Source organism: Scyliorhinus canicula, unplaced genomic scaffold (genome assembly GCF_902713615.1).
Source record: "Scyliorhinus canicula unplaced genomic scaffold, sScyCan1.1, whole genome shotgun sequence".
NCBI classification, from domain to species: Eukaryota; Metazoa; Chordata; class Chondrichthyes; order Carcharhiniformes; family Scyliorhinidae; genus Scyliorhinus; species Scyliorhinus canicula.
In genome coordinates, this window is record NW_024055676.1 from 565,115 (window position 1) to 589,422 (window position 24,308).

The 24,308-nt window shown below is 49.1% G+C and overlaps 1 protein-coding gene across 1 annotated transcript; it reads right to left on the reverse strand.

The window, feature by feature from the left end:
• Positions 1-1,532: 1,532 nt before the first annotated feature.
• On the reverse strand, positions 1,533-22,488 carry LOC119960644 (zinc finger protein 239-like; the record flags this gene model as incomplete). The annotated part of the gene is made up of 2 exons (XM_038788278.1): positions 1,533-2,433; positions 22,180-22,488. Coding segments are annotated over 2 exons (1,065 nt in total), but the record flags the coding sequence as incomplete, so codon positions are not given.
• Between the last annotated feature and the right edge of the window lie 1,820 nt (positions 22,489-24,308).

Below are 24,308 nucleotides of genomic sequence, written 5' to 3' on the forward strand. Positions count from 1 at the left end.
GGCCTTAGCTAGCCATCAAACCCCCATAACGAACCCGTAGCCCCCCCCCCCCCCCCCCCCCCCCCGGCTACCTTCCCCCGATTCCCGTCCATTTCCCCCTGATTCTTGGCCACCCGACTATTCTTCCTCTTGTTCGTTGGCCACAAACAGGTCCCGGAACAATTGCATGAATGGCTCCCACGTTCTGTGGAAACCGCATTCTGACCCTCGGATGGCGAATTTGATTTTCTCCATTTGGAGAGATTCCGAGAGGTCGGACAGCCAGTCTGCAGCTCTGGGTGGTGCTGCTGACCGACAGCCAAACAGGATTCTACGGCGGGCAATCAGGGAGGCAAAGGCAAGGGCGTCCGCCCTCCTCCCCAGGAATAGTTCTGGCTGGTCTGAAACCCCGAAGACTGCCACTATTGGGCATGGCTCCACCCTCACCTCCATCACTTTGGACATTGCCTCGAAGAAGGCTGTCCAGTACCCTGCAAGTCTGGGGCAAGACCAGAACATGTGGGCGTGGTTGGCCGGGCCTCTTTGGCACCGTTCACATCTGTCCTCCACCTCCGGGAAGAACCTACTCATACGGTTTCTTCTTAAGTGGGCTCTATGTACCACTTTTAGTTGCGTCAGGCTGAGCCTTGCGCACGTGGAGGTGGAGTTGACCCTATGCAGTGCTTCGCTCCAGAGTCCCCACCCTATCTCAATCCCCAGGTCGTCCTCCCATTTCGTTCTTGTTGCGTCCAGTACGGTGTCGTCCCTTTCTACCAGTCGGTCAAACATGTTGCTACAGTTCCCTTTCTCTAGGATGCTTGTGTCCAGTAGGTCCTCCAGTAGTGTCTGTCGTGGCGGTTGTGGGTACGTCCTTGTCTCCTTTCGTAGGAAGTTTTTGAGCTGACCTGGCTAGCCGAAATTTCTCTGTCAGTTCATCCAGTGTTGCGATCCTGTCATCCGTGTATAGGTCCCTGACTGTCAGTGTCCCCCCGTCCTGCCTCCACCTTTTGAAGGTGGCGTCAGTCAGTCAGTGCTGGTGTGAACAGTGCTTGTCCGACATTTTGGTCAGGCCAAATTGCTGCCGCAGTTGGTTCCAGGATTGGAGGGTGGCTGTCACCACTGGGCTGCTGGAGTGTTTTTTGGCTGGGGATGGGAGTGCTGCCGTGGCGAGGGCCCGGAGGGAGGTTCCCATGCAGGAGGCCTCCTCCACACGCACCCACTCGGCTTCTGGCTCCTGGATCCATCCCCTTACTCGCTCGGCTGTTGCCGCCCAGTGGTAGAATTGTAGGTTTGGGAGGGCTAGCGCCCCCCCCCCCCCCCCCCCCCCCAGGATTTTGTTTTTTGTAGGACCTTCTTTGGGATCCTAGCATTTTTACCCCCCCATACAAACACCATGATAGGTTTGTCCAGCATTTTGAAAAAGGCCTTGGGGATGTAGATCGGAATGGATCTAAACAGGAAGAGGAACCTGGGCAGTACGTTCATTTTGATCATCTGGACTCTCCCCGTGAGGGAGAGTGGGAGTGTGTTCCATCTTTGCAGGACACACTGCGTATTTAACACAAATCTAATTTATTTGACTTTTAGCCAGAATATTAGCTCCTGTAAATGGGCTGGAGTTTGTCATCAGCAGGAAGAGACCCAAATGAACATGGTTCAGTCCTGAATGTGAGTAACAGCAAAACCCAATCATTGTCGTTACTTGTGGCTTCGTTGGTGTCTCCGCAGGGAGGATGACTGAGTGAATCCCTTCCCACACTTGGAGCAGGTGAATGGCCTCTCCCCAGTGTGAACTCGCTGATGTACAGTGAGGTGAGATGCGTGTCTGAACCCAGTCCCGCAGTGAGAGCACCTAAACGGTTTCACGTCAGTGTGAACACGTTGATGGCTCATTAGATTCCCAGAACTTTTGTAGCACTTCCCGCAGTCTGGACATTGAAACGGTCTCTCGTCAGTGTGAACACGTTGATGATTCAGCAGGTCGGATGACTTAGTAAATCCCTTCCCACACGTGGAGCAGGTGAACGGTCTCTCCCCAGTGTGAACTCGCTGGTGATTCCGCAGGGCTGTTAACTGAATAAATCCCTTCCCACACTTGGAGCAGGTGAATGGTCTCTCCCCAGTGTGAACTCGCTGGTGTATGGACAGATTAGATGACTCAGTGAATCCCTTCCCACACTGGGAGCAGGTGAACGGTCTCTCCCCAGTGTGAACTCGCTGGTGGGTCTGCAGGTCGGATGATCGAGTGAATCCCTTCCCACAATTGGCACAGATGAACGGTCTCTCTCCAGTGTGAACTCGCTGGTGCTGCTGCAGGGTGGATGACTGAGTGAATCCCTTCCCACACTTGGTGCAGGTGAATGGCCTCTCCCCAGTGTGAATTCGCTGATGCACAGTGAGGTTATATGATCGTCTGAACCCAGTCCCACAGTGAGAACACCTGAACGGTCTCTCCTCAGTGTGAATACGTTGATGGTGCATCAGATTCCCAGAACTTTTATAGCTCTTCCCGCAGTCTGGACATTGAAACGGTCTCTCATCAGTGTGAACCCACTTGTGTCTCTGCAGGGTGGATGACCCAGTGAATCCCTTCCCACACTTGGGGCAGGTGAATGGTCTCTCCCCGGTGTGACTGCGTCGATGAGTTTCCAGCCTGGATGGGGAAGTGAATCCTTTCCCACAGTCCGCACATTTCCACGGTTTCTCCTCAGTGCGGCTGCATTTCTGTCTCATGGGGCCTGATGACGTGTACGGTTTCTCCCCACTGTGAACGATGCTTTTTCCTTCCATGTTCAAAATCCGCTGATATTCAGGATATGATAAATTGAGGGCTCTGTCAGATCCTGATGTGATGCTTGGTTTGAGTTTTCGGACTTTGAAGCCTCCCCTTTGAACACCCTGTGAAACTGATTAAAAAGAAAAAATAGAAAGTGAGAGAGAATCCACAAAAACACTAAGGCAGGTTGTGAAATTGAGCTGAATGAATCTGGTCATTTGTGGGGCCGGCTCTGGGAAAAAGTGACCATGAAAACTGCTGGATTGTTATAAAAACCCAACTGGCCTCTTTGGGAGGAGAGAGAAAGAGGTGAGAGAAAGACATATTAAGAGTAGTTGGCAAAGCAAATTCCATCTTGAGCTTCATAAACAGCAATATTGATAGTGAAACTATGCTTCTGGTGGCATGGTGCTTAGCACTGCTGCCTCACAGTGCCAGGGACCCGGGTTCAATTCCGGCCTTGGTGACTGTGTGGAGTTTGCACTTTCTCCCCGTGTCTGTGTGGGTTTCCACCCGGTGCTCAGGTTTCCTCCCACAGTCCAAAGAAGGGAAAGTTAGGTGGATTGTCCTTGATAAATTGCCCCTTAGTGTCCAGGGATGTGCAGGTTACAGGGACAGGGTAGGGGTGTGGGCCTGGGCAGGGTGCCCTTTCAGAGAATCAGTGCAGACTTGATGGGCCGAATGGCCTCCTTCTGCACTATAGGAATTCTATGGTTCTAATTCTATTCTGTGAATCTTTATAAAGCTCGGGTGTAGAAGTCAACTATTTCCTAACACATCTAATAGGGAAAAGATAGCTATTTAGGATAAATATTAAGCCCCAATTTTACCCATTGAGGAAATGAAGGATTTCAACATTCTCATAACCTCCGATCATCTCAAAACATCCAGCTTACAAACCAGCATCCTTTTTACTGTCCTAATGATTTTCCAGAGACCCAAAATTAATATTTTTACTGTCCTAATCATGTTCCAGAGTCACACAAATATTTTTTACTGTCCCAATGATTTTCTCGACACCCAGGTATGAATCTCACCAAGGTAGAAGGTAAAATTTGAATTCATTGAAAGTTTACTGATGACCATGAAGCCATTGTTGGTTGTTGCAAAGACCCATCTGGTTCACTGATGTCCTTCAGTGAAGGAAATCTTCTATCCTTACCTGGTCTGGCCTACACGTGACTCCAGATCCACAGTCAGCTGGTTGACTCTTAAAATGCCCTCCGAGATACACTCAGTTCAAGGGCAATTAGGGCTGGGCAGTGAATGCTGGCCCAGCCAGCGACACCCACATCCCGGGAATGAACAGAAAAGAAAATCTGCCATCCTTACCTGGTCTGGCCGACACGATTCCAAACCAGAGCAATGTGGTTGACTCTTTAAATGCCCTCCGAGATGGCCGAGCCAGCCACTCGGTTTGAGGGAAATTAGGGATGGGCAATAAATGTTGGCCCAGCCAGTGACTCCGACAAATGAATGAAATAAAATCCTGGAGACTCCAGTCAGTCAATCTGGGAGAGTTGGTATCCGGTCCAGGCTCACAGCGCATGTGCCCTGCGGCCCCTTGTCCTCTGTAAAGATGGCGGCCGGAAAACCCGGGCCTATCACCGCTCAGCTCTCACTCTGTTCAGTGCCCGTTAAAATGGGACCGTTAACATTTTACTCGGGTGTTGAAGCCTCCACGGGGTATTTATGAAGCCTCCCGGCTCACTCCGCAGATTCTATTGCTCCCCGGCCACCCACCGGCTCCAATCCTGAAATTTGCTCCATTGTTTCTTTCCTGCTCCTCGCACCGTCAACGACAACCTGAACTGCGCATGCGCTGGGCACAGCCCAAAATGTCACAATGCGCGGGGAGTGATCGGTGGCGGCTCTGGACCAATAGGAACAGAGGGGGTGGGATTGGAAGACCGGACACGAGCGGCTGGTCCTCCAACCAATGGGAGTGAATGAGGGGCGGGGCTGGACTGTGAGTGAAGCATGCGCAGTGCGGGTGATGGGCAGACGTGTCCACAATGGGTAAAGGAGGGGATGGCGGGGCGGAGGGTCCGGCGGGTGGACAGAGAAGCTTCGGAAATAAACTGAGTGGATCCCCCCTCCCCCCGTTTACACCGAGCGGGGCCGCAGCCACCAGATCAATGAAGAGCCGCTTTGTATCAGGTTGGCCATTGGTTCCAGAGGTTGTTCCCTGGTCTCCACCATCGCTTCTTTATCAGTGAATCACTGAATGGTCACAATACCGACTGAGGCCATTCAGCCCGTCCTGTCTGTGCTGGCTCTCTGTGCCAGAGCCAATCAGCCCCTCCCACTCCCTTGTCCTTTCACCAACAAGACCAGCAGCAAATATTCCCCATCCCCAGTTACCTGTGGAGAAGATGATGTTTGACCTTCTTGAACCGCTGCTGTCTGTGTGGTGAAGGGACTCCCACAATGCTGGAGTTAAAGGTTATTCACCCAGTGATGGTGAATGAACAGTGATACATGTCCAAATCAATAACACTGTGTATTTATATAGCGCGCTTTGTGTAATGGACCATTTTGAGGTACTCCATGGGTGGGATAAAAAGCAATATTTGACACAGAGTCATGTAAGGAGATAAGAGAGCAGGGCAGATGGTCAGAGTTGGATTTAACGAGTATCTTAAAGGAGGACAGGAAGATAGAGAAGTCAAGAGGCTTGGGGCGGAAATTCCAGAGTTTATGGCCTCAGCTCGAGGCATGGATACCAAACATGGAGTGATTAAAATCAGGAATGGTCAGGAAGCTGGAATGAGAGGAGTGCAGAGACCTTGGAGGTTGTGAGGCTGGAGCAGATTGCAGAGACTGGGAGATAAGAGCGTGGAGGAGATTACAGAGAGAGAGAGACCAGAGCATGGGGGAAGATTACAGAGAGATAGAGAATGGCATGGAGGAGATTACAGAGAGATAGAGAATGGCATGGAGGAGATTATAGAGAGTGGAAGGGGGTGAGGGGGGAACAAGAGCATGGAGACTTTTTTAATGTATCTGCTTCGTAACTGGGAGCCTTTGTAGGTCTGTGAGCATGACTGAACCTTGGTGTGATTAAGCAATAAAGATCTCGGGTTCATAGGGAGGTTTAATGTGGGGGACCAGCTGGGACTGCATTAGAACTGTTAAATCTACAGAGAACAAAGGAATGGGTGAAAATTTCATCATCATCCAAATGCTGACGGATTTTGAACATGGACGGGAAACAATACCGTTCACAGTGGAAACTGTGCTCAGGTTCTGTGTGGCTGAGATTTCAGCCGATCAGCTGTCCTGTTGAGACAAACGCAGTTACAGCAGAGAGAGAACGTAGAAACGTGCGGACTGTGGGAAGGGATACAATTACCCATTGAAGTGGAAATTCACAGTGACACTCACACAGGGGAGAGATCGCTCACTTGCTCGGAGTGTGGGAAGACATTCACTACCTCATCCCACCTATTGACCCCAATGAGTCCACACTGGGAAGAGACCATTCCGCTGCTCCGAGTGTGGGAAGGGATTAGCTCACTCAGCCAACCCGCTGAGACACCAGCGAGTTCACACCCACGAGAGACCTTTTAAATACCCAGACTGCGGGAAGCACTGTAGAGGTTCTGGGGAACTGATGTCCCATCAACGTGTTCACACTGACATGACACCGTTCAGGTGCTCTGACTGTGGAACTGGGTTCAGGCGATCATCTGATCTCACTGTACATCAGCGTATTTACACTGGGGAGAGACCATTCACCTGCCCTGTGTGTGGTAAAGGATTCACTACCTCATCCTACCTGCTGACACACCAGCGACTTCACACTGGGGAGAGGCCGTTCAGCTGCTCTCAGTGTGGGAAGGGATTCACTCAGTTATCCAACCTGCTGACACACCAGCGCACTCACAACGGGGAGGGGCTGTCTGATGCCCTGTGTGAGTAGAGAGTATATCAGACATACACCCTTCTGAGACACCAGTGAGTTCATACTGAGGAAAGGCTGAATACCTGCTCTGTGTGTGGAGGGATTCACTCAATCACACAGTCGCCTGTTGGACAGTCATTCACTATCTCCATGTGTGGAAATGTTTCAACTGACCTGATCAATCATCAAATTGTTCATACTGGGGAAAGGCTGCCCAGTGATATGACGTGAGATTGGATTCATTAATCATCCAATCTGTGGATACACCAGCAAGTTCCCACTGGGCTAAGACTGTTCACCTGCTCCGTGTGTGGGAAGGGATTTACTCAGTCATTTAAACTTCTGACTCGTCAGTGAGTTCACACTGCACAGAGGGTGTGTATGTGTGTGTGCGTGTTAAAGGATTTGATCATCATCACAACTGTAAACTTGTCAATTACAAAGTGGAGAGAGGATATTCACCTGCTTCCTGTCTGCAAACACATTTCCTGATAATGGATATCGGATTGATCAGAGATCCTGGAATTCATTTCAAATTGTTGCAGACTTGCTCTCTGAAGGCCAAATATACTTTTCTGTTGCTTCACACCTCCACTCTATCCCAGTAACCCCGCCTAACCTTTTTGGACACTCAGGGCAATTTAGCATGGCCAATCCACCTGAGCTGCACATCTTTGGGCTGTGGGAAGAAACTGGAGCACCCGGAGGAAACCCACACAGACACAGGGAGAAAGTGCAGACTCCGCACAGACAGTGACCCAAGCCGGGAATTGAACCTGGGACCCCGGAGCTGTCAAGCAACAGTGCTAACCACCGTGCTACCGGAGACCAGGAAGAAGTGATGATGAAAGTTACTGGATTATTGTGAAAACTCAACTGATTCGCTAATATCCACCAGGGAGGGAAGCTTCCACTTGGTCTGGACCTACACAGGACTCTGGCCTCTCAGAAAGGAGAGAGATAGAGGTGGCAAGTAAAGGAGAAGGATTTTGTATATCTGCAAGACATATTGAGAGATTAGTTAGTAAAGCCAATGGGGTGTTGAGCTTCATAAGTAGGAAAACTGATACAAAACCCGGGAAGTTATGCTGAATCTTTCTAAAGCTCTGGTTAGGTCACATCTCCAGTATTGTGTCCAGATTTGATCACTAGACTTTAGGAAAGATGTGAAGATTCTTGAGAAGTTACAGATTTACCAGAATAGTTGGAGCAAGAGAAGCTGAGGGGAGATTTGATTCAGGTTCTCAAGATTCTGACGGGTTTGGATCAGGTAGACAAAAAAAATCTGGGACAGAGATTTCCATTTTTGGATAAGAGATAGACGGGGATGTGAGGGAGAATATTTTTACACAGTGAGTGATAATGACCCAAAACCTGCTGCCCACGAGGGGGTGGAAATAGGCACGATGAATGATTTTGAAGGACATTGGAGAGACACTGGAGGGAAATAAACCTGCAAGGACACGGGATAGAGCAGGAGAATGGGGCTGACTGGATTGCTGTGGAGAGCTGGCACGGACTCAATGGGTGGAATGGCCTCCTCTGTACCATTATGACTCTATGGCTCTTTCCAAGAAATCCTTAAATCCTTACAGTGCAGAAAGAGCCCATTCGGTCCATCGAGTCTGTACTGTGCCTCTGAAAGAACACCCTACCGAGGCTTAATCTCCCACCCTATTCCCATAACACTACCTTTGTACACAAAGGGACAATTTAGCACGGCCAATCCACCTAGCCTGCACATTTTTGTGGGAGGTACTGGAGCACCCGGAGGAAACCCACGCAGACTGGGGAGAATGTGCACAGTCCACACAGTCTTTCCTGTAGTTGCACCATGTAATTTAACCCGGGAGGGGGGGGGGTTTAGATATCACTCAGGTAAATCTGTGCTACACTCCCTCCGAGGCCATTCTATCCTTCCTCAGGTTTATTGCCCAGAACTGAACACAGTTCTCCAGGTTTGGTCTAACCAGGGTTTGTGAATCTCGGGGCTTTTCCAGTCACACTGAGACCTGAAATCTTCCCTCACAGACAGAACAGACAAACCTTTTACCTTCCACACCCAGATGCTGCTGATATTCAGGTTCTGATGAATCGAGTGACTCTGTCAGATCGCCATGGGATGTCTGGTTTGAGTTTCCCGTCTGTTAAACCTCCTCTTCCAGTATCCTGTAAATGAACAGAAACCTCACTGTCAGTTGTCATCGTTCTCAAGCTGGCACCGTTAACTTCTCCGAACAAATGATTCACAGGAATATCCGAGCAGATTTACGAGAGATAGCTCAACAAGCATCTCGCTGAACTAATTTTATTGTTCACACAAAGTGGCACATAGTTCTAACTTATTGAACACATGCACAGTCATTGTTTAAAGTTTCAATCTGGTATATATAAACACACACTTTCACCTACTCTTTGCAGGCACTGCTTATCTTGTTATTGTCCACTGTCCCTATCTGTTACTGAGACAGCCGTTACCTCCTGTTCCTTGTTATTGTCCACTGTCCCTATCTGTTACTGAGACAGCCGTTACCTCCTGTTCCTTGTTATTGAAGTTCGCTGTCCTTGTGAGAACACAGCTGCAAATTCTGCTGACTTGTGCTTAAAGTTTTACAAAGGTCAATTTGAATTTTTGTAACAATCTGTAACCCCTTTTCTGGTGTTTTATTCAGACTGAAACCTCATTCTTAAATCATATCATAACCTTAACATGTACGATTTATTTCCCCTTCACACAGTCCAGGGTAGAAACCCACAGCATTCTCTCTGCCTGCTCCCAGCTCCAGGATGACCCCTCCTGCTTCCTGCTCCAGGATGACCCCTCCTGCTCCCTGGTCCAGGATGACCCCTCCTGCTCCCTGCTCCAGGATGACCCCTCCTGCTGCCTGGTCCAGGATGACCGCTCCTGCTCCCTGCTCCAGGATGACCGCTCCTGCTCCCTGCTCCAGGATGACCCCTCCTGCTCCCTGGTCCAGGATGACCGCTCCTGCTCCAGGATGACCCCTCCTGCTCCCTGCTCCAGGATGACCGCTCTTGCTCCCTGGTCCAGGATGACCGCTCCTGCTCCCTGCTCCAGGATGGCCGCTCCTGCTCCCTGGTCCAGGATGACCGCTCCTGCTCCCAGCTCCAGGATGACCGCTCCTGCTCCCTGCTCCAGGATGACCGCTCCTGCTCCCTGGTCCAGGATGACCGCTCCTGCTCCCTGCTCCAGGATGACCGCTCCTGCTCCAGGATGACCGCTCCTGCTCCCAGCTCCAGGATGACCGCTCCTGCTCCCTGCTCCAGGATGACCGCTCCTGCTCCCTGCTCCAGGATGACCGCTCCTGCTCCCTGGTCCAGGATGACCGCTCCTGCTCCCTGGTCCAGGATGACCGCTCCTGCTCCCTGCTCCAGGATGACCCCTCCTGCTGCCTGGTCCAGGATGACCCCTCCTGCTCCCTGCTCCAGGATGACCCCTCCTGCTCCCTGCTCCAGGATGACCACTCCTGCTCCCTGCTCCAGGATGACCACTCCTGCTCCAGGATGACCCCTCCTGCTCCCTGGTCCAGGATGACCACTCCTGCTCCCTGCTCCAGGATGACCTCCCCTGCTCCCTGGTCCAGGATGGCCGCTCCTGCTCCCTGCTCCAGGATGACCCCTCCTGCTGCACATTGACCCTTTTGTCATCAGCAGTCGCTCGATTCGAGGATGGCGTCTACTCAGGGTCATGTTTTTCTGCCCCAGGTCTTCATGTGACTGAACAGAGCTGCAGATTTTTGGACACATGGGGAAAGACATCCCATCAGGCAGTGGGATCCAGAGAGCAGAATTTGCTTCATTATCTTTCCTTATCTGCCATTGTTCTGCTTCATCAATCAGGCACCTGGGTCTCTACAAACCAGGGTCATGGATGTCAAATTACCCAGGTCAAAGGTTAATGCAGTTTGATGGTCATAAAGAACAAAGAAAAGTACAGCACAGGAACAGGCCCTCCAAACATGCCACCCATCTGAACTAAAAACCCCTCCCCTTCTGGTGACCACATTCCTCTATTCCCGTCTTATTCATATTATCGTCAAGACGCCCCCTAAAACTCACTATCGTCCCTGCTTCCACCACCACTCCCGACAGTGAGTTCCAGGCTTTCACCACCCTCTGTGTAGAATAACGTACCTCATACATCTCCTTTAAAACTTGCCCCTCGCACCTTAAACCTATGCCCCCTAGAAATTGTCTCTTCCACCTTGGGAAAAAGTTTCTGACTATCCACTCTGTCTATACCCCTCATAATCTTGTAGATTTCAATAAGGCCGTTCCTCAAGCTCCGTTGTTCCAGTGGGAACAAACCTGATTTCTCCAATCTCTTCTCATAGCTAATACCCTCCAGAACAGGCAACATCTGGTAAATCTTTTCTGTATCTTCTCCAAAGTCTCAACATTCCTCTGGTAGCCTGGCGACCAGAATTGAACTCTATATTCCAATTGCGGCTAAACTAAGTTTCTATAATGTTGCAACATGGCAATTTTTTAACTCAATACCCTGGCCGATGAAGGCATGCATGTCGTATGTCTTCTTGAGGACCTTCTCCACCTGTACTCCCACGTTCAGTGACCTGTGTACCTGTACACCCAGATCCCTCTGCCTATCAATACTCTTTTAAAAAAAAAACATTTTTTGAAGGCATTTATGATTTTATAACAAACGACACCAACACAAATGTAAACACAATTCAGTGAGTAACACTTCTCCTCCTTCTCCCACAGCTCCTGCCTACTCTAGACACAAAATAGCCTGACCTCCCCCCCCCCCCCCCCCCCCCCCCCCCACCCCCTAACCTTATCGAACCCACTGACAGTTTAGGTTTCTCTGTAGAAGTCAATAAACGGCTGCCACCTCCGAACAAACCCTAACATTGACCCTCTTAGGGCGAACATCATTTTCTCAAGACTGAGAAACCCAGCTATGTCGCTAACCCAGACCTTTGATTTTGGGGTCTTTGAATCCCTCCATGCTAACAATATCTGTCTCCGGTTTACCAAGGAGGCAAAAGCCAAAACGTCAGCCTCTCTCGCCCCCTGGACTCCCGGGTCTTCCGACACTCCGTAAATTGCCACCTCTGGACCCGGCGCCTCCCTCGTCTTTAGCACCCTGGACATGACATCTGCTAATCCCTGCCAGTATCCCCTAACCGGAGTTGGCGTGAACATGGAATGCGGGCCCTTCCGTGCACCTCACACACCTGTCCTCCACCCCAAAAAACATGCTCATCCGGGCCACTGAAATGAAAATTGAAGCACTGTCATGTGTGCCCGGTGAACCACTTTGAATTGTATCAGGCTGAGCCTGGCACATGATGAGGACGTGTTGACTCTGCTCAGCGCATCCTCCCACAGACCCACCTCTATCTCCCCTCCCAGCTCATCTTCCCATTTACGCTTTAGCTCACCTATCTGGGTTTCCTCTCACTCCATAAGTTTGTTATACATTTTCAAAACCTTCCTCTCCCCCACCTACGTTCTAAAAACTACCCGGTCCTGTATCCCCTGTAGCCGTAGAAGCGGAAAAGTTGGAACCTGCCTTAGCGCAAAATCCCTTATCTGCAGATATCGAAACCCATTCTCTCCCGGCAATTCAAACTCCGCCTCCAAATCCTTGAAACATGGAAAGCTCCCATCAATAAATAGATCTCGCAGCCTCTCAATGCCTGCTCTCTGCCACTTCCAAAACTCCCCATCCAGGCTCCCCGGGACTAACTGGTGGTTGCCACAAATTGATGCCCACACCGACACTCCCTCCACTCCCATATGCTTCCGCCACTGCCCCCAAACTCTCAGGGCCGCCAGTACCACTGGGCATGTGGAGTACCGGGCCGGCGAGAATGGCAGAGGAGCCATTACCAATGCCCCCAAACTTGTGTCCTTCCTTGTGTCTCTACCCGCTCCCACACCAACCCCTCCCCCACTACCCACTTCCTAAACATGGCTATATTTGCCATCCAGTAGTAGTTACTCAAGTTTGGCAGCGCCAGCCCAGCCCCCCCCCCCCCCCCCCCTCTCTGCTCAGCAACACTTCTCTTTACTCGCGGGGTTTTACCCACCCACACAAAACCAGAAAACACCTTGTTCACCCGCTTTAAAAAGGTCTTTGGTATAAAAATAGGGAGGCACTGGAAAATGGAAAATAAACAAAAATCTCATTTTTACTGTTCCCTCCCCACCACGGGAGCATGTCCCACCTCTGAACGTCCTCCTTCATTTGTTCAACTAACCGGGTCAAATTTAATTTATGTACCTGCTCCAATCCCCGTGCCACCCTAATTCCCAAGTAATGGAAACTCCCTCCCACCACTTTAAACGGCAGCTCCCCCAGCTCCTGCCCTCTCGACCAGATCGCAAAAACCCATGTTCAATTTGTATCCTGAGAACCGGCCAAATTCCCCAAAGATCCGCATAAACTCTCCCATGCCCGCTAATGGGTCAGAATTGTATAGGAGACGGCACAGGGGGGAGGTGGGGGCCTTGATGAGGGCCCCGATATGGGGCAACCACCGGTTTGTTGCGGGGAGAATAGATGGCGGGTTCCTGAGTTGGCACAGGGCAGGTATCAGGAGGTTGGGGGACCTGTTTGTAGACGGGAAGTTTGCGAGCCTGGGTGTGCTGGAGGGGAAGTTCGGGCTCCCCCCGGGGAGCGCCTTTAGGTACATGCAGGTAAGGGCATTTGCAGGCGGCAGGTGGCGGGGTTCCCTCTACTGCCACCATGTGGGGTCAAGGACAGGGTGCTCTCGGGGGTGTGGGTTGGTGACAGGAGGATCTCGGAAGCGTACCAGGTGATGCAGGAGGTAGACGAGGCCTCGGTTGAGGAGTAGAAGGGTAAATGGGAGGAGGAGCTGGGTGAGGAGATTGAGGAGGGGATGTGGGCGGACGCCCTAGGAAGGGTGAACTTCTCTTCTTGTGTGAGGCTTGGCCTCATACAGTTTAAGGTGCTACACAGGGCTCACATGACCGGGACAAGGATGAGCCGGTTCTTTGGGAGTGAGGACAGGTGTATTAGGTGCTCAGGGAGCCCAGTAAATCATGCTCATAGTTTCTGGGAATGCCCAGCGCTGGGGGAATTTTGGAAGGGCATAGCGAGGACGGTGTCGAGGGTGGTAGGATCCAGGGTCAATCCGGGCTGGGGGCTCGCAATTTTTGGGGTTGCAGTGGAGCCGGGAGTGCAGGAGGTGAAAGAGGCCGGTGTTCTGGCCTTTGCGTGCCTAGTAGCCCGGGGGAGGATTCTTCTTCAGTGGAAGGATGCGAGGCCCCCAAGCGTGGAGGCCTGGGTCAACGATATGGCGGGGTTTATTAAATTAGAGAATGTGAAATTTGCCCTAAGGGGATCAGTGCAGGGGTTTTTCGGGAGGTGGCAGCCATTTCTGTATTTCCTGGCAGAACGATAGGAAAAGGCCAGTAGCAGCAGCAACCGGGGGGAGGGAGGAGGTGGTGGGGGGGGGGGGGGGGGGGGGGTGTTTCGTTGTTTTGGACCGAAGGGATGGGCATATTTGTTCTGTGCCAATGGGGGGCGTTGATTTCTTTCTTTCTCTATGTACACACTGTGGTGGGGGGGTGTCGAAGGGGCGGGCGCGTGTTGTGTGCGAATGGCAGGTGTTAATTTACCTCTTCCTTTGTGTATGCGTGTGGGGGGGGGGGGGGGGGGGGGTACTGTTTCTTCATTTTTTCTGTTCTTTGTAAAAAAAAATTACTTTTTGTTGTTGATATTTTATGAAAATTTTGAATAAAAATTATTTAAAAAAAAAAAGAATTGTATAGGAGTAGGTCATCTGCATATAACGAGACCCTGTGTTCCACTCCCCCCCCCCCCCCCCCCCCCAGCCCCCCACGGACCAGCTCCTTCCAATCCTTTGACGCTCTCAGCGCCATCGCCAATGGCTCTATAGCCAAGTCAAACAACAGTGGGGAGAGGGGACATTCCCTACCTTATCCCCCCGGTGCAGGCTAAAGTAGTCCGAGCTCACCCGGTTCGTCCGCACACTCGCCACTGGTGCCTGGTACAGCAACCGAACCCAGTCAATAAAGCCCTGCCCAAACCATCCCAGGACTCCCACAAATAATTCCATTCAACCTGGTCGAACGCCTTCTCCATGTCCATAGCGACCGCTACCTCTGCCTCCAGCCCCTTGGAGGACTTCATGATCATCGGCCAGTTATAGGGGTTAATATTCTCGATAAAAGCCAAATAAATGAGCTTTGTGTTAAATGATTTGTGTGTGGCCCACGGAAAGGTGGCGCAGTGGTTAGCACTGCTGAGTCACGGCGCCGAGAACCCGGCTTTCATCGCGGCCCTGGGCATTGTCGGTGTGGAGTTTGCCTTTTCTACCTGTATCTGCGTGGGTTTCATTCCTACAACCCAAAGATGTGCAGGGTAGGTGGATTGGCCACGCAAAATCTCCACTAAATTGGAAAAAGTAAAAATAAAGATTTGTGTGTTAAATCTTAATATTGTCAACGTAAACAATTCTTTTTGAAGGTCTCTCCCTCTCCCCTGCCTCCTCCATCCTCACCTCCCCACAAGTGCTCATGGAGGAGGAACTCATGCTTTTCTTTGTCACTAAGATTCAGTCCATTCAATCAGCTTTCTCTGCTGTTGATAATTCCCCTCACCCACTGGGCCAAGTCTCCTCTAAAATTCCCCTTTGTCCAGGCCCTGAACTCCTCTTTCTCTCGTTTCCCTCACCTCCGTTCATGCCCTTTGAGACCTCAACTGGAATATTGTGCACAGTTCTGGGCGCCACTCCATAGAAAGGATGGGAACACATTGGAGAGAGTGCAGAAGAAGTTTCCAAGAATGGTTCTAACAAGTTCCTTGTATAAGTTCAGCATAATCTCTTTGCTCGTCTACTCTATTCCCCTATTAATCATAGAATCCATACAGTGCAGAAGGAGGCCATTCGGCCCATCAAGTCCGCACCGACTCACCGAAAGAGCACCCTACCTAGGCCCACTTCCCATCCCTATCCCAGTAACTCCACCTAACCAACACACCTTTGAACTGTTGGGGGGGGGGGGGGGGGGGGCGGGGACCGCAGCACCCAGAGAAAACTCATGCAGACACGGAAGAACATGCAAACTCCACACAGGCAGTCACCCAAGGCTAGTATTGAACCCAGGTCCCAGGTGCTGTGAGGCAGCAGTGCTAACCACTGTGCCACAGAATAATAAATCCCAGGATACTGAGTACTTTTGTTTTGTATCATCCGCAAACTTTGAAATTGTTCCCTGTACACCAACGTCTAGATCATTGATATATATCAAGAAAAGCAGGTGTCCCAATACCACCCTCTGGGGAACACGACTAAACTCTTCCTCCAGCCCCCAAAAATATCCATTGACCAGTCCTCTCTGTTTCCTACTACTCGGCCAATATTGTATCCATGTTGCTCCTGTCTCTTTTATTCCATGAGCTATAGCTTTGCTCACAAGTCTGTTGTGTGGCATTGTATCAAATGTCTTTTGAAAGTCCAAGTACACCACATCTGCAGCATTACCCTCATCAACGCTTTTTGTTAGCTCCTCAAAAAACTCCAGCAAGTCAGTTAAACATTTTTAGAATTAACCTAAAGAAGGGAAAGCGCAGGTTAGGGAGAAGGTTAATACTGTCAACATTCAGAACAACACAGACATTAAAGGAATAATTAATCTCAAAGACTATCTCTTGTAGTTTGTGTGACCGGGTTTGCTGACCCAAGTTTAAAGAAATTAAATGGTACCAGTTTTTTAACTTAAATAATTCTACTTAAATCTGAACTCTGGATTGACTGGGAGGATTTGGATCAGTGTGACAGTATTTCAGAACCAGTGTTCAGTCTACTCAGCAGCAGCAGGCTAAATCTCTCCTCAAAACCCACATTGAAATCTGCATGTTCTCCCCGTGTTTGCGTGGGTTTCCTCCGGGTGCTCCAGTTTCCTCCCAAAAGTCGTGCTGCTAGGTGGATTGGACATTCTGGATTCTCCCACAGTGTACCCCAACCGGCGCCGGAATGTGACAACTAGGGTCTTTCACAGTAACTTCATTGCAGTGGTAATGTAAGCCTACTTGTGACAATAATAATAAAGATTATAAAAGTCCACTCCCATTCCCTATACCAACGACCCTAACCTAACCTAAGCATGTTTTCTGAGCACTAAGGGGCAATTTAGCATGGTTAATCCGGTCTTGGGCTGATCAGTTACCATACAAGGTGTGATGCAGTAAGATAGGTTGCTTAAACCAGGGGCTGGTTTAGCTCACTCAGCTAAATCGCTGGCTTTTCAAGCAGGCCAGCAGCACGGTTCGATTCCTGTACCAGCCTCCCCGGACAGGTGCCAGAATGTGGCGACTAGGGGCTTTTCACAGTAACTTCATTGAAGCCTACTCGTGACAATAAGCAATTTTCATTTTTTCATTTCATTTCTGTGGTGCATCTGTAAAAATTTATAAAATTTAAATGTGGATGGGGTGGCGCAGTGGTTAACACTGCTGCCTCATGACGCTGAGTACCCAGGTTCGATCCCGGCCCTGGGTCACTGTCCGTGTGGAGTTTTCACATTCTCCCTGTGTCTGCGTGGGTTTCACCCCCACAACACAAAGATGTGCGGGTAGGTGGATTGGCCACAGTAAATTGCCCCTTAATTGAAAAAAAAAACAATTGGGTACTCTAACTTTTAAAAAAGGACTCAATGTGGACAAACCAAATGTACTTTGTTTCCTGTGGAATATATGAAGTACATCTAAAGTTCATCATTTCAGTATTTCACGGAGGACCAGAACCATGTAAGGATTTGACTGTCTGTATTATTGCAGCGCTGTAAATAAAATTAGTAAAAGACGATTTGTTGTTGGCAGTTTGATTATCTGGTATCTGAAAACCACAAGATTCAATATTTAGTCAACAAGGTGAATAAGGAAACATATCAGGGCCCAATACTCCAGCTAGATATTCACAGGAGAAAGGCTGTTATCAAACACCTCAAATGGACAGGACAGAGAACGATCCCAACTGTAAAAAACTCTCAAATCATTTGTAAATATCTTTCAATTGCTGACAGGTTGCAACTGTCAGTTTCCATCACATTGAAGTCAATGAAATGTTAAGAGAATGGTTATTCCAGAACTAAAAAACACGAGTTATATCACAGCTAGAGTATGGAGTTCCGGTCACCACATTACAGGAAGGATGTGATTGTACTGGAGAGAGTACGGAAGAGATTTATCTGGATGTTTCCAGGATTGGGGAATTTTAACAAGAGGAAAGATTGGATCGACTGGGATTGTTTTCTGTGGAACAGAGGAGGCTGAGTGGACATTTAATTGAGGTGTATAAAATCATGAGGGTCCCAGATATAGTGGATCAGACGGCAGAAGGACCTATTTCATTAACAGGCTGGTCAGTAACCAGGGGGCCAGAGATTTAAGTATCTATTGGAAAGATTAGAGGGGAATTGAGGATTTTCTTCACCAAGGGGTGTGGTGGGGGTCTGGAACTCTGAAAGGTAGGTATAGACAGAAACGCTCATCACATTTAAAGACACCCCGATGTGGAGTTTCTGTGACCTGCAGGGCTACAGACCAAGAGGTGGAAAGTGGACCCGATAAACCATTTTCAGCCAACACAGACACAATGGGCTGAATGGCCTCCTCTGTGCTGTAAATTTCTAGGATTCTGTGATGACAAGTGATCCTTGGGTTTTTATCCAATACCGACCTCAGCCCAGTTAGTTAGTCCAAATGTTGGTGTGATGGATCAAGTTAAGAGGTCTCAGGTACCAGGAGCAGTGATTCAAATGGAAATATAAGTAAATCTGATATAGTTTATCTGTATTTGGTTACGTTTTAATAACTTCTCCTGAATGTGACCCTCACCCACGTTTTGATTTGATTTATTTATAATAATAATCTTTGTTGTCATAAGTTAGCTTATATTAACACTGCAATGAAGTGACTGTGAAAAGCCACTAATCCGCCACATTCCGGGCCTGTTTGGGTACATGGAGGGAGAATTCAGAATGTCCAAATTACCTAACGGCATGTCTTTCGGGGCCTGTGGAGGAAACCGGAGCACTCGGAGGAAACCCACGCAGACACAGGGAGAATGTGAAGACTCTGCACAGACAGTGACCAAAGCCAGGAATTGAACCTGGGACCCTGGTGCTGTAAAGCAACAATGCTAACCACTGTACTGCCCACACTGCTGGCCTTGTTCTGCATCATATAAAAATTGTCAATACATTTGGTTCAAAACAGAAGTTCAGGTCTTAATGCCTTGTTTGATTTCACTTTGCTGTGTTTAAATCCTCCCCTTCTAACCTCCTGTAAAAGGAGTTTCCAGAATCCATCACTGTCAGTTCTGCTGAGTGGACAGGGATCACCACGCATGCGCCCTGCTGCACACTGCCCCCTGCGAGGATGGCGGTGGTTAACTGGGGAAAGGCTCTACAGGAAAACCTTCCCTCGGTGCAAACTTGGGAGTGGTAATTTCTTGTTTTAGCTTTGAGGCCACTGGGTGTGTGTGAAGCCTCCCCTCCCACCCACTGCCCCTAACGCTGCCTCCACATATCCGCCTCCTTCCCGCCTAACGATGAGAGAAACAAGCGTCTGTCCCTGGACATTAGTTGCACTGCGCATGCTCAACATCACAATACCCGGGGAATGATTGACGGCAGCTCCGGACCAATAGGAAGAGAGGGAAACTGGAGGACCGAGCAGGAGCGGCTGGTTCGCCAACCAATCAGAGTGAATGAGGGGCGGGGGTGATCGTGGACCTCCCTCATTGGCTGAGAGTCTGCATCATTTTTTCTTCCCATTGGCCACGTGGCGTGGGTTCCAGAATCTCATTTCCTGCCTGAGAGGTGTTGACCAATTGAAGACTTGGAGGACCGGATGGACTCTGGTCCTCCATCCAATCAGTCTGCGGGTTTTGTGTGATTGAATATTGAGCTTCACACAGACTGAAACTTCTTCCTGAGTCAAACTTGAATAAAACAATTTATTTTTAGAGTCCATTGAGCCTTCTACAGAACTGCTACAAGGAACAACAAACGTTAACTCTGTTTCATTCGCCACAGATGTGGCATGGGGGCACAGTGATTAGCACTGCTGCATTGCACAGTGGTTAGCATTGCCGCACCAGCGACCTGGGTTCAATTCCAGCCTGGTGTGACTGTGTGGAGTTTGCACATTCTCCCCGTGTCTGTGTGGGTTCCCTCTGGGTGCTGCAGTTTTCTCCCACCGTCCAAAGATGTGCAGGTTTGGTGGATTGGCTGTGCTAAATTGCCCCTTAGTGTCCAAAGGTGAAGTTGGGTTACGGGGATAGGGCAAGAGAGTTTGAGCCTGGGTGGGGTGCTCTTTTGTAGGATTGGTGCAAACTCGATGGGACGAATGGCCTCCTTCTGCAATGTAGGGATTCAATGATGCTGCCAGATCTGTTGAGTTAATCTCGCATTTTCTGTTTTTATTCTATATTACACACCTTTTTGATCCATTAATTATATTTATTGAACCACTGTCGCATGAACTACCAGGAGCAGTGTGTTGATATTTCAGCTATTCCGGCCTTGGGTGTTTGTGTGGAGTTTGTACATTCTCCCCGTGACTGTATGAGTTCCCTCCGGGTGCTCCAATTTTCTCCAAAGATGTGCAGGTTGCGTGGATTGACCAATCGAAATTGCCCGTTAGTGTCCAAACAAAGGTTAGGTGGAATTACTGGGTTACGGGGATAGGGTGGAGGCATGCTCTTAAATAGGGTGCTTTTCCAAGGGCTGATGCAGTCTCAATGGGTGGAATGGCCTCCTTTTGCATTGTAAATTCTCTGATTCTGGAGGATTTTCTCTCTCACAGTCTGATCCGATGTGTCTGTTTGCCGGTATTTCCGACGGTAGCACAGCGGTTAGCACTGTTGCTTCACAGCGCCAGGATTCCTCGTTCAATTCGTGTTTAGGTCACGGTCTGTGCGGTGTCTGCACGTTCCCTCCTTGTCTGCGTGGGTTTCCTCCGGGTGCTCCGGTTTCCTCCCACAAGTCCCGAAAGATGTGCTTGTTAGGTGATTTGGACATTTTGAATTATCCCTCTGTACACCCAAACAGGATTGTGGTGACTAGGGGCTTTTCACGGTAACTTCATTGCAATGTTAATGTAAGCCTACTTGTGGCAATAACAAAGAATATTATTATATGTTTGGGTACTTTAGGGAGCTGGTCGAACTTCCTTTATTCTACCTGTTGTCCCCTCGGATATTCCATCTGTTTTTGGTTAATGTGTCTGGAGTCTGAGTTCTTCCAGTCTGTCTCCAATTCTCCTTCCTGTCTGGGGTATATGGGTCTAGGTAGCTTGGTGTTGTCATTTGTGTTGTTTAGTTGTCTGTCTGTCTCCAGCAGGTATTGTTGTCTCTCGATAATGACTGTGCTGCTACCCTTGTCTTCTGGTCTTATGAACATATCCGTGTTGGATCCAAGCTCCCGGATTGTCTGTCTTTCTCTCCGGGTGAGATTCTGTTTGTCTCTTGTATTTCACTGTGACAGGGCAGAGATCTGATTGAAGGGTTCAAACATGGGAATTCTGGGAAAGATAGTCAAGGATTTGGGAGGTGACAACATGTTTAAAGAGTTAGGAGAGGAAAGGGAGGTTGAAGATGAGGCAGTAATTTGTAAGGATGGCAGGGTCAAGGGTTTGTTTTATTGAGGGGGTGATGATGGCAGATTTGAAGGACAGAGGGACAGTACCTGAAGAGAGAGAAATGTTGACAATATTCATGGACATAGTGTAGTTGGCTGATCAGTAGCTCAGTGGGAATAGGGTCGATGTAGCAGGAGCTGGGTCTCATGGACAAGATGAGCGCTGAGAGGGCATGAGGGGAGAGAAACTAGAGAAAGATGTGGGTTCAGGGCTCGGGAAAGGATGAAATTTAGAGACAGTTTGGTCCGGTGTGCTCGTGGAAGGGAGGGAAGCAGCAGAGGCAGCTGATCGGATTTACTCAACCTCAGTCACAAAGAAGCTCCACAAGCTCCTCACACTTCTTGTTGGAGGTGAGGATGGAAGAGACAGGGGAGAGTGAGAGAACTTCAAAAGGAACTAACCTGTGTCAAGATATTAAAAAGTTTCAACACACTGCGTATTTAACATAAATCTAATTTATTTGATTTTTAGCCAGAATATCAGCTCCTGTAAATGGGCTGGAGTTTGTGATCAGCAGAAAGAGACCCAAATTAACCTGGTTCAGTCCTGAATGTGAGGAACAGCAAAATCCAATCACTATGGTTACTTGTGGCCTCGTTGGTGTGTCAGCAGGTTGGATGAAGTGGTGAATCCCTTCCCACACTTGACACAGGTGTATGGCCTCTCCCCAGTGTGAATTCGTTGATGTACAGTGAGGTTAGATGATTGTCTGAACCCAGTCCCACAGTGAGAGCACCTGAACGGTTTCTCATCAGTGTGAACACGTTGATGGTTCATCAGTTCCCCGGAACTTTTATAGCACTTACCACAGTCTGGACATTGAAACGGTCTCACATCAGTGTGAACTCGCTGGTGTGTGGACAGAGTGGATGACTCAGTGAATCCCTTCCCACATTTGGAGCACGTGAACGGTCTTTCCCCAGTGTGAATTCGCTGGTGACTCAGCAGGGAAGATGACTTAGTGAATCCCTTCCCACATTTGGAGCACGTGAATGGTCTCTCCCCAGTGTGAACTCGCTGGTGTCTCAGCAGGTGGGATGACTTAGTGAATCCTTTCCCACACTCTGAACAGGTGAATGGTCTCTCCCCAGTGTGAATTCGCTGGTGTATGGACAAAGTGGATGACTGAGTGAATCCCTTCCCACACTTGGAGCATGTGAATGGTCTCTCCCCAGTGTGAACTCTCTGGTGTTTCCGCAGGTCAAATGACTGTGTGAATCCCTTCCCACACTTGGAGCAGGTGAATGGCCTCTCCCCAGTGTGACTGCGTCGATGAGTTTCCAGCTTGGATGGGGAACTAAATTCTTTCCCACAGTCCGCACATTTCCACGGTTTCTCCTCAGTGTGACTGCATTTGTGGCTTGTGAGGCCTGATGATTGACTGAATCCTCGTCCACACACACAACACGTGTACGGTTTCTCCCCACTGTGAACAATGCTTTTTCCTTCCATGTTCAATGTACATTGATATTCAGGATATGATAAATTGAGGACTCAGTCAGATCCTGATGTGATGCTTGGTTTGAGTTTCCGGACTTTGAAGCCTCCCCTTCGAACACCCTGTGAAAATGATTGAAAACAGAAAATAGGGAGTGAGAGAGAACCCACAAAAACACAAAGGCAGGTTGTGAAATTGAGCTGAATGAATCTGGTCATTTGTGGGGTCTACACTGGGAAAAAGTGACCATGAAAACTGCTGGATTGTTATAAAACCCAACTGGCCTCTTTGGGAGGAGAGAGAAAGAGGTGTAGAGGGATTTTGTATATCTGCGAGTCATATTAAAGAGAATAGATGGCAAAGCAAATTCGACCTTGAGCTTCATAAACAGTAATACTGATACCAAAACTATGCTTCTGGTGGCACGGTGATTAGCAATGCTGCCTCACAGCACCAGGGACCCGGGTTCAATTCCGTGGTGACTGTCTGTGTGGAGTTTGCACTTTCTCCCCGTGTCTCCGTGGGTTTCCACCCAGTGCTCAGGTTTCCTCCAACAAGAAGGGAAAGTTAGGTGGATTGGCCTTGATAAATTGCCCCTTAGTGTCCAGGGATGTGCTGGTTAGGTGGAGCTATGGGGTTACAGGGACAGGGGAGGGGTGTGGGCCGAGGCAGGGTGCCCTTTCAGAGAATCAGTGCAGACTTGATGGGCCAAATGGCTTCCTTCTGCACTGTAGGAATTCTATGGTTCTAATTCTATTCTATGAATCTTTATAAAGCTCTGGTCACCACTCTTCAGGAAGGATGTGAAGGTTGTTGAGAAGGTGCTGAGGAGATTTACCAGAATGGTTCCAGCAAAGGAGGTTGAGGGGAGATTTGATTCAGGTCCACAAGGTTCTGCCAAGTTTTGATCAGGTGGGCAAAGAAACTGTTTCCATTCACTGATCGTACAAGCACTAGGGACACAGATTTAAAGTTTTGGGTAAAACCTGGATTGAACTATACAAGATCCTGATGTGGAGAGGATGTTTCCTCTTGAGGGAGAATCGAGAACGAGGGTGTCACTGTTGCAAAATAAGAAGTCACCTATTTCGGATGGAGATGAGGATTTTTTATTCTCTTGAGGGCTATCAGACTTTGGAACTCACGTCCTTAAAAGGCAGTGGAAGCAGAGCCCTTGAATATTTTTAAGGCAGAGCTGGATAGATTCTTGATGAGCAAGGGGGTGAAAGGTCATCAGTGGTAGGCAGGAATATGGAGTTGAGGTTAGAATGAAATCAGCCGCAATCTTATTGAATGCTGTACAGTAAGAAGTCTTACAACACCAGGTTAATGTCCAACAGATTTGTTTCAAACCTATTGAATGCTGAGCAGGCTTGAGGGGCCGAGTGGCCTGTTCCTAGTTTGTATGTGAAAGGTACAGGAGATATGAGGTGATATGAGAAATATGTTTTTACACAGCGAGCGGCAATGACCTGAAACTTGCTGCCTATCAGGGAGTTTGAAAATAGATACATGAATCATTTGA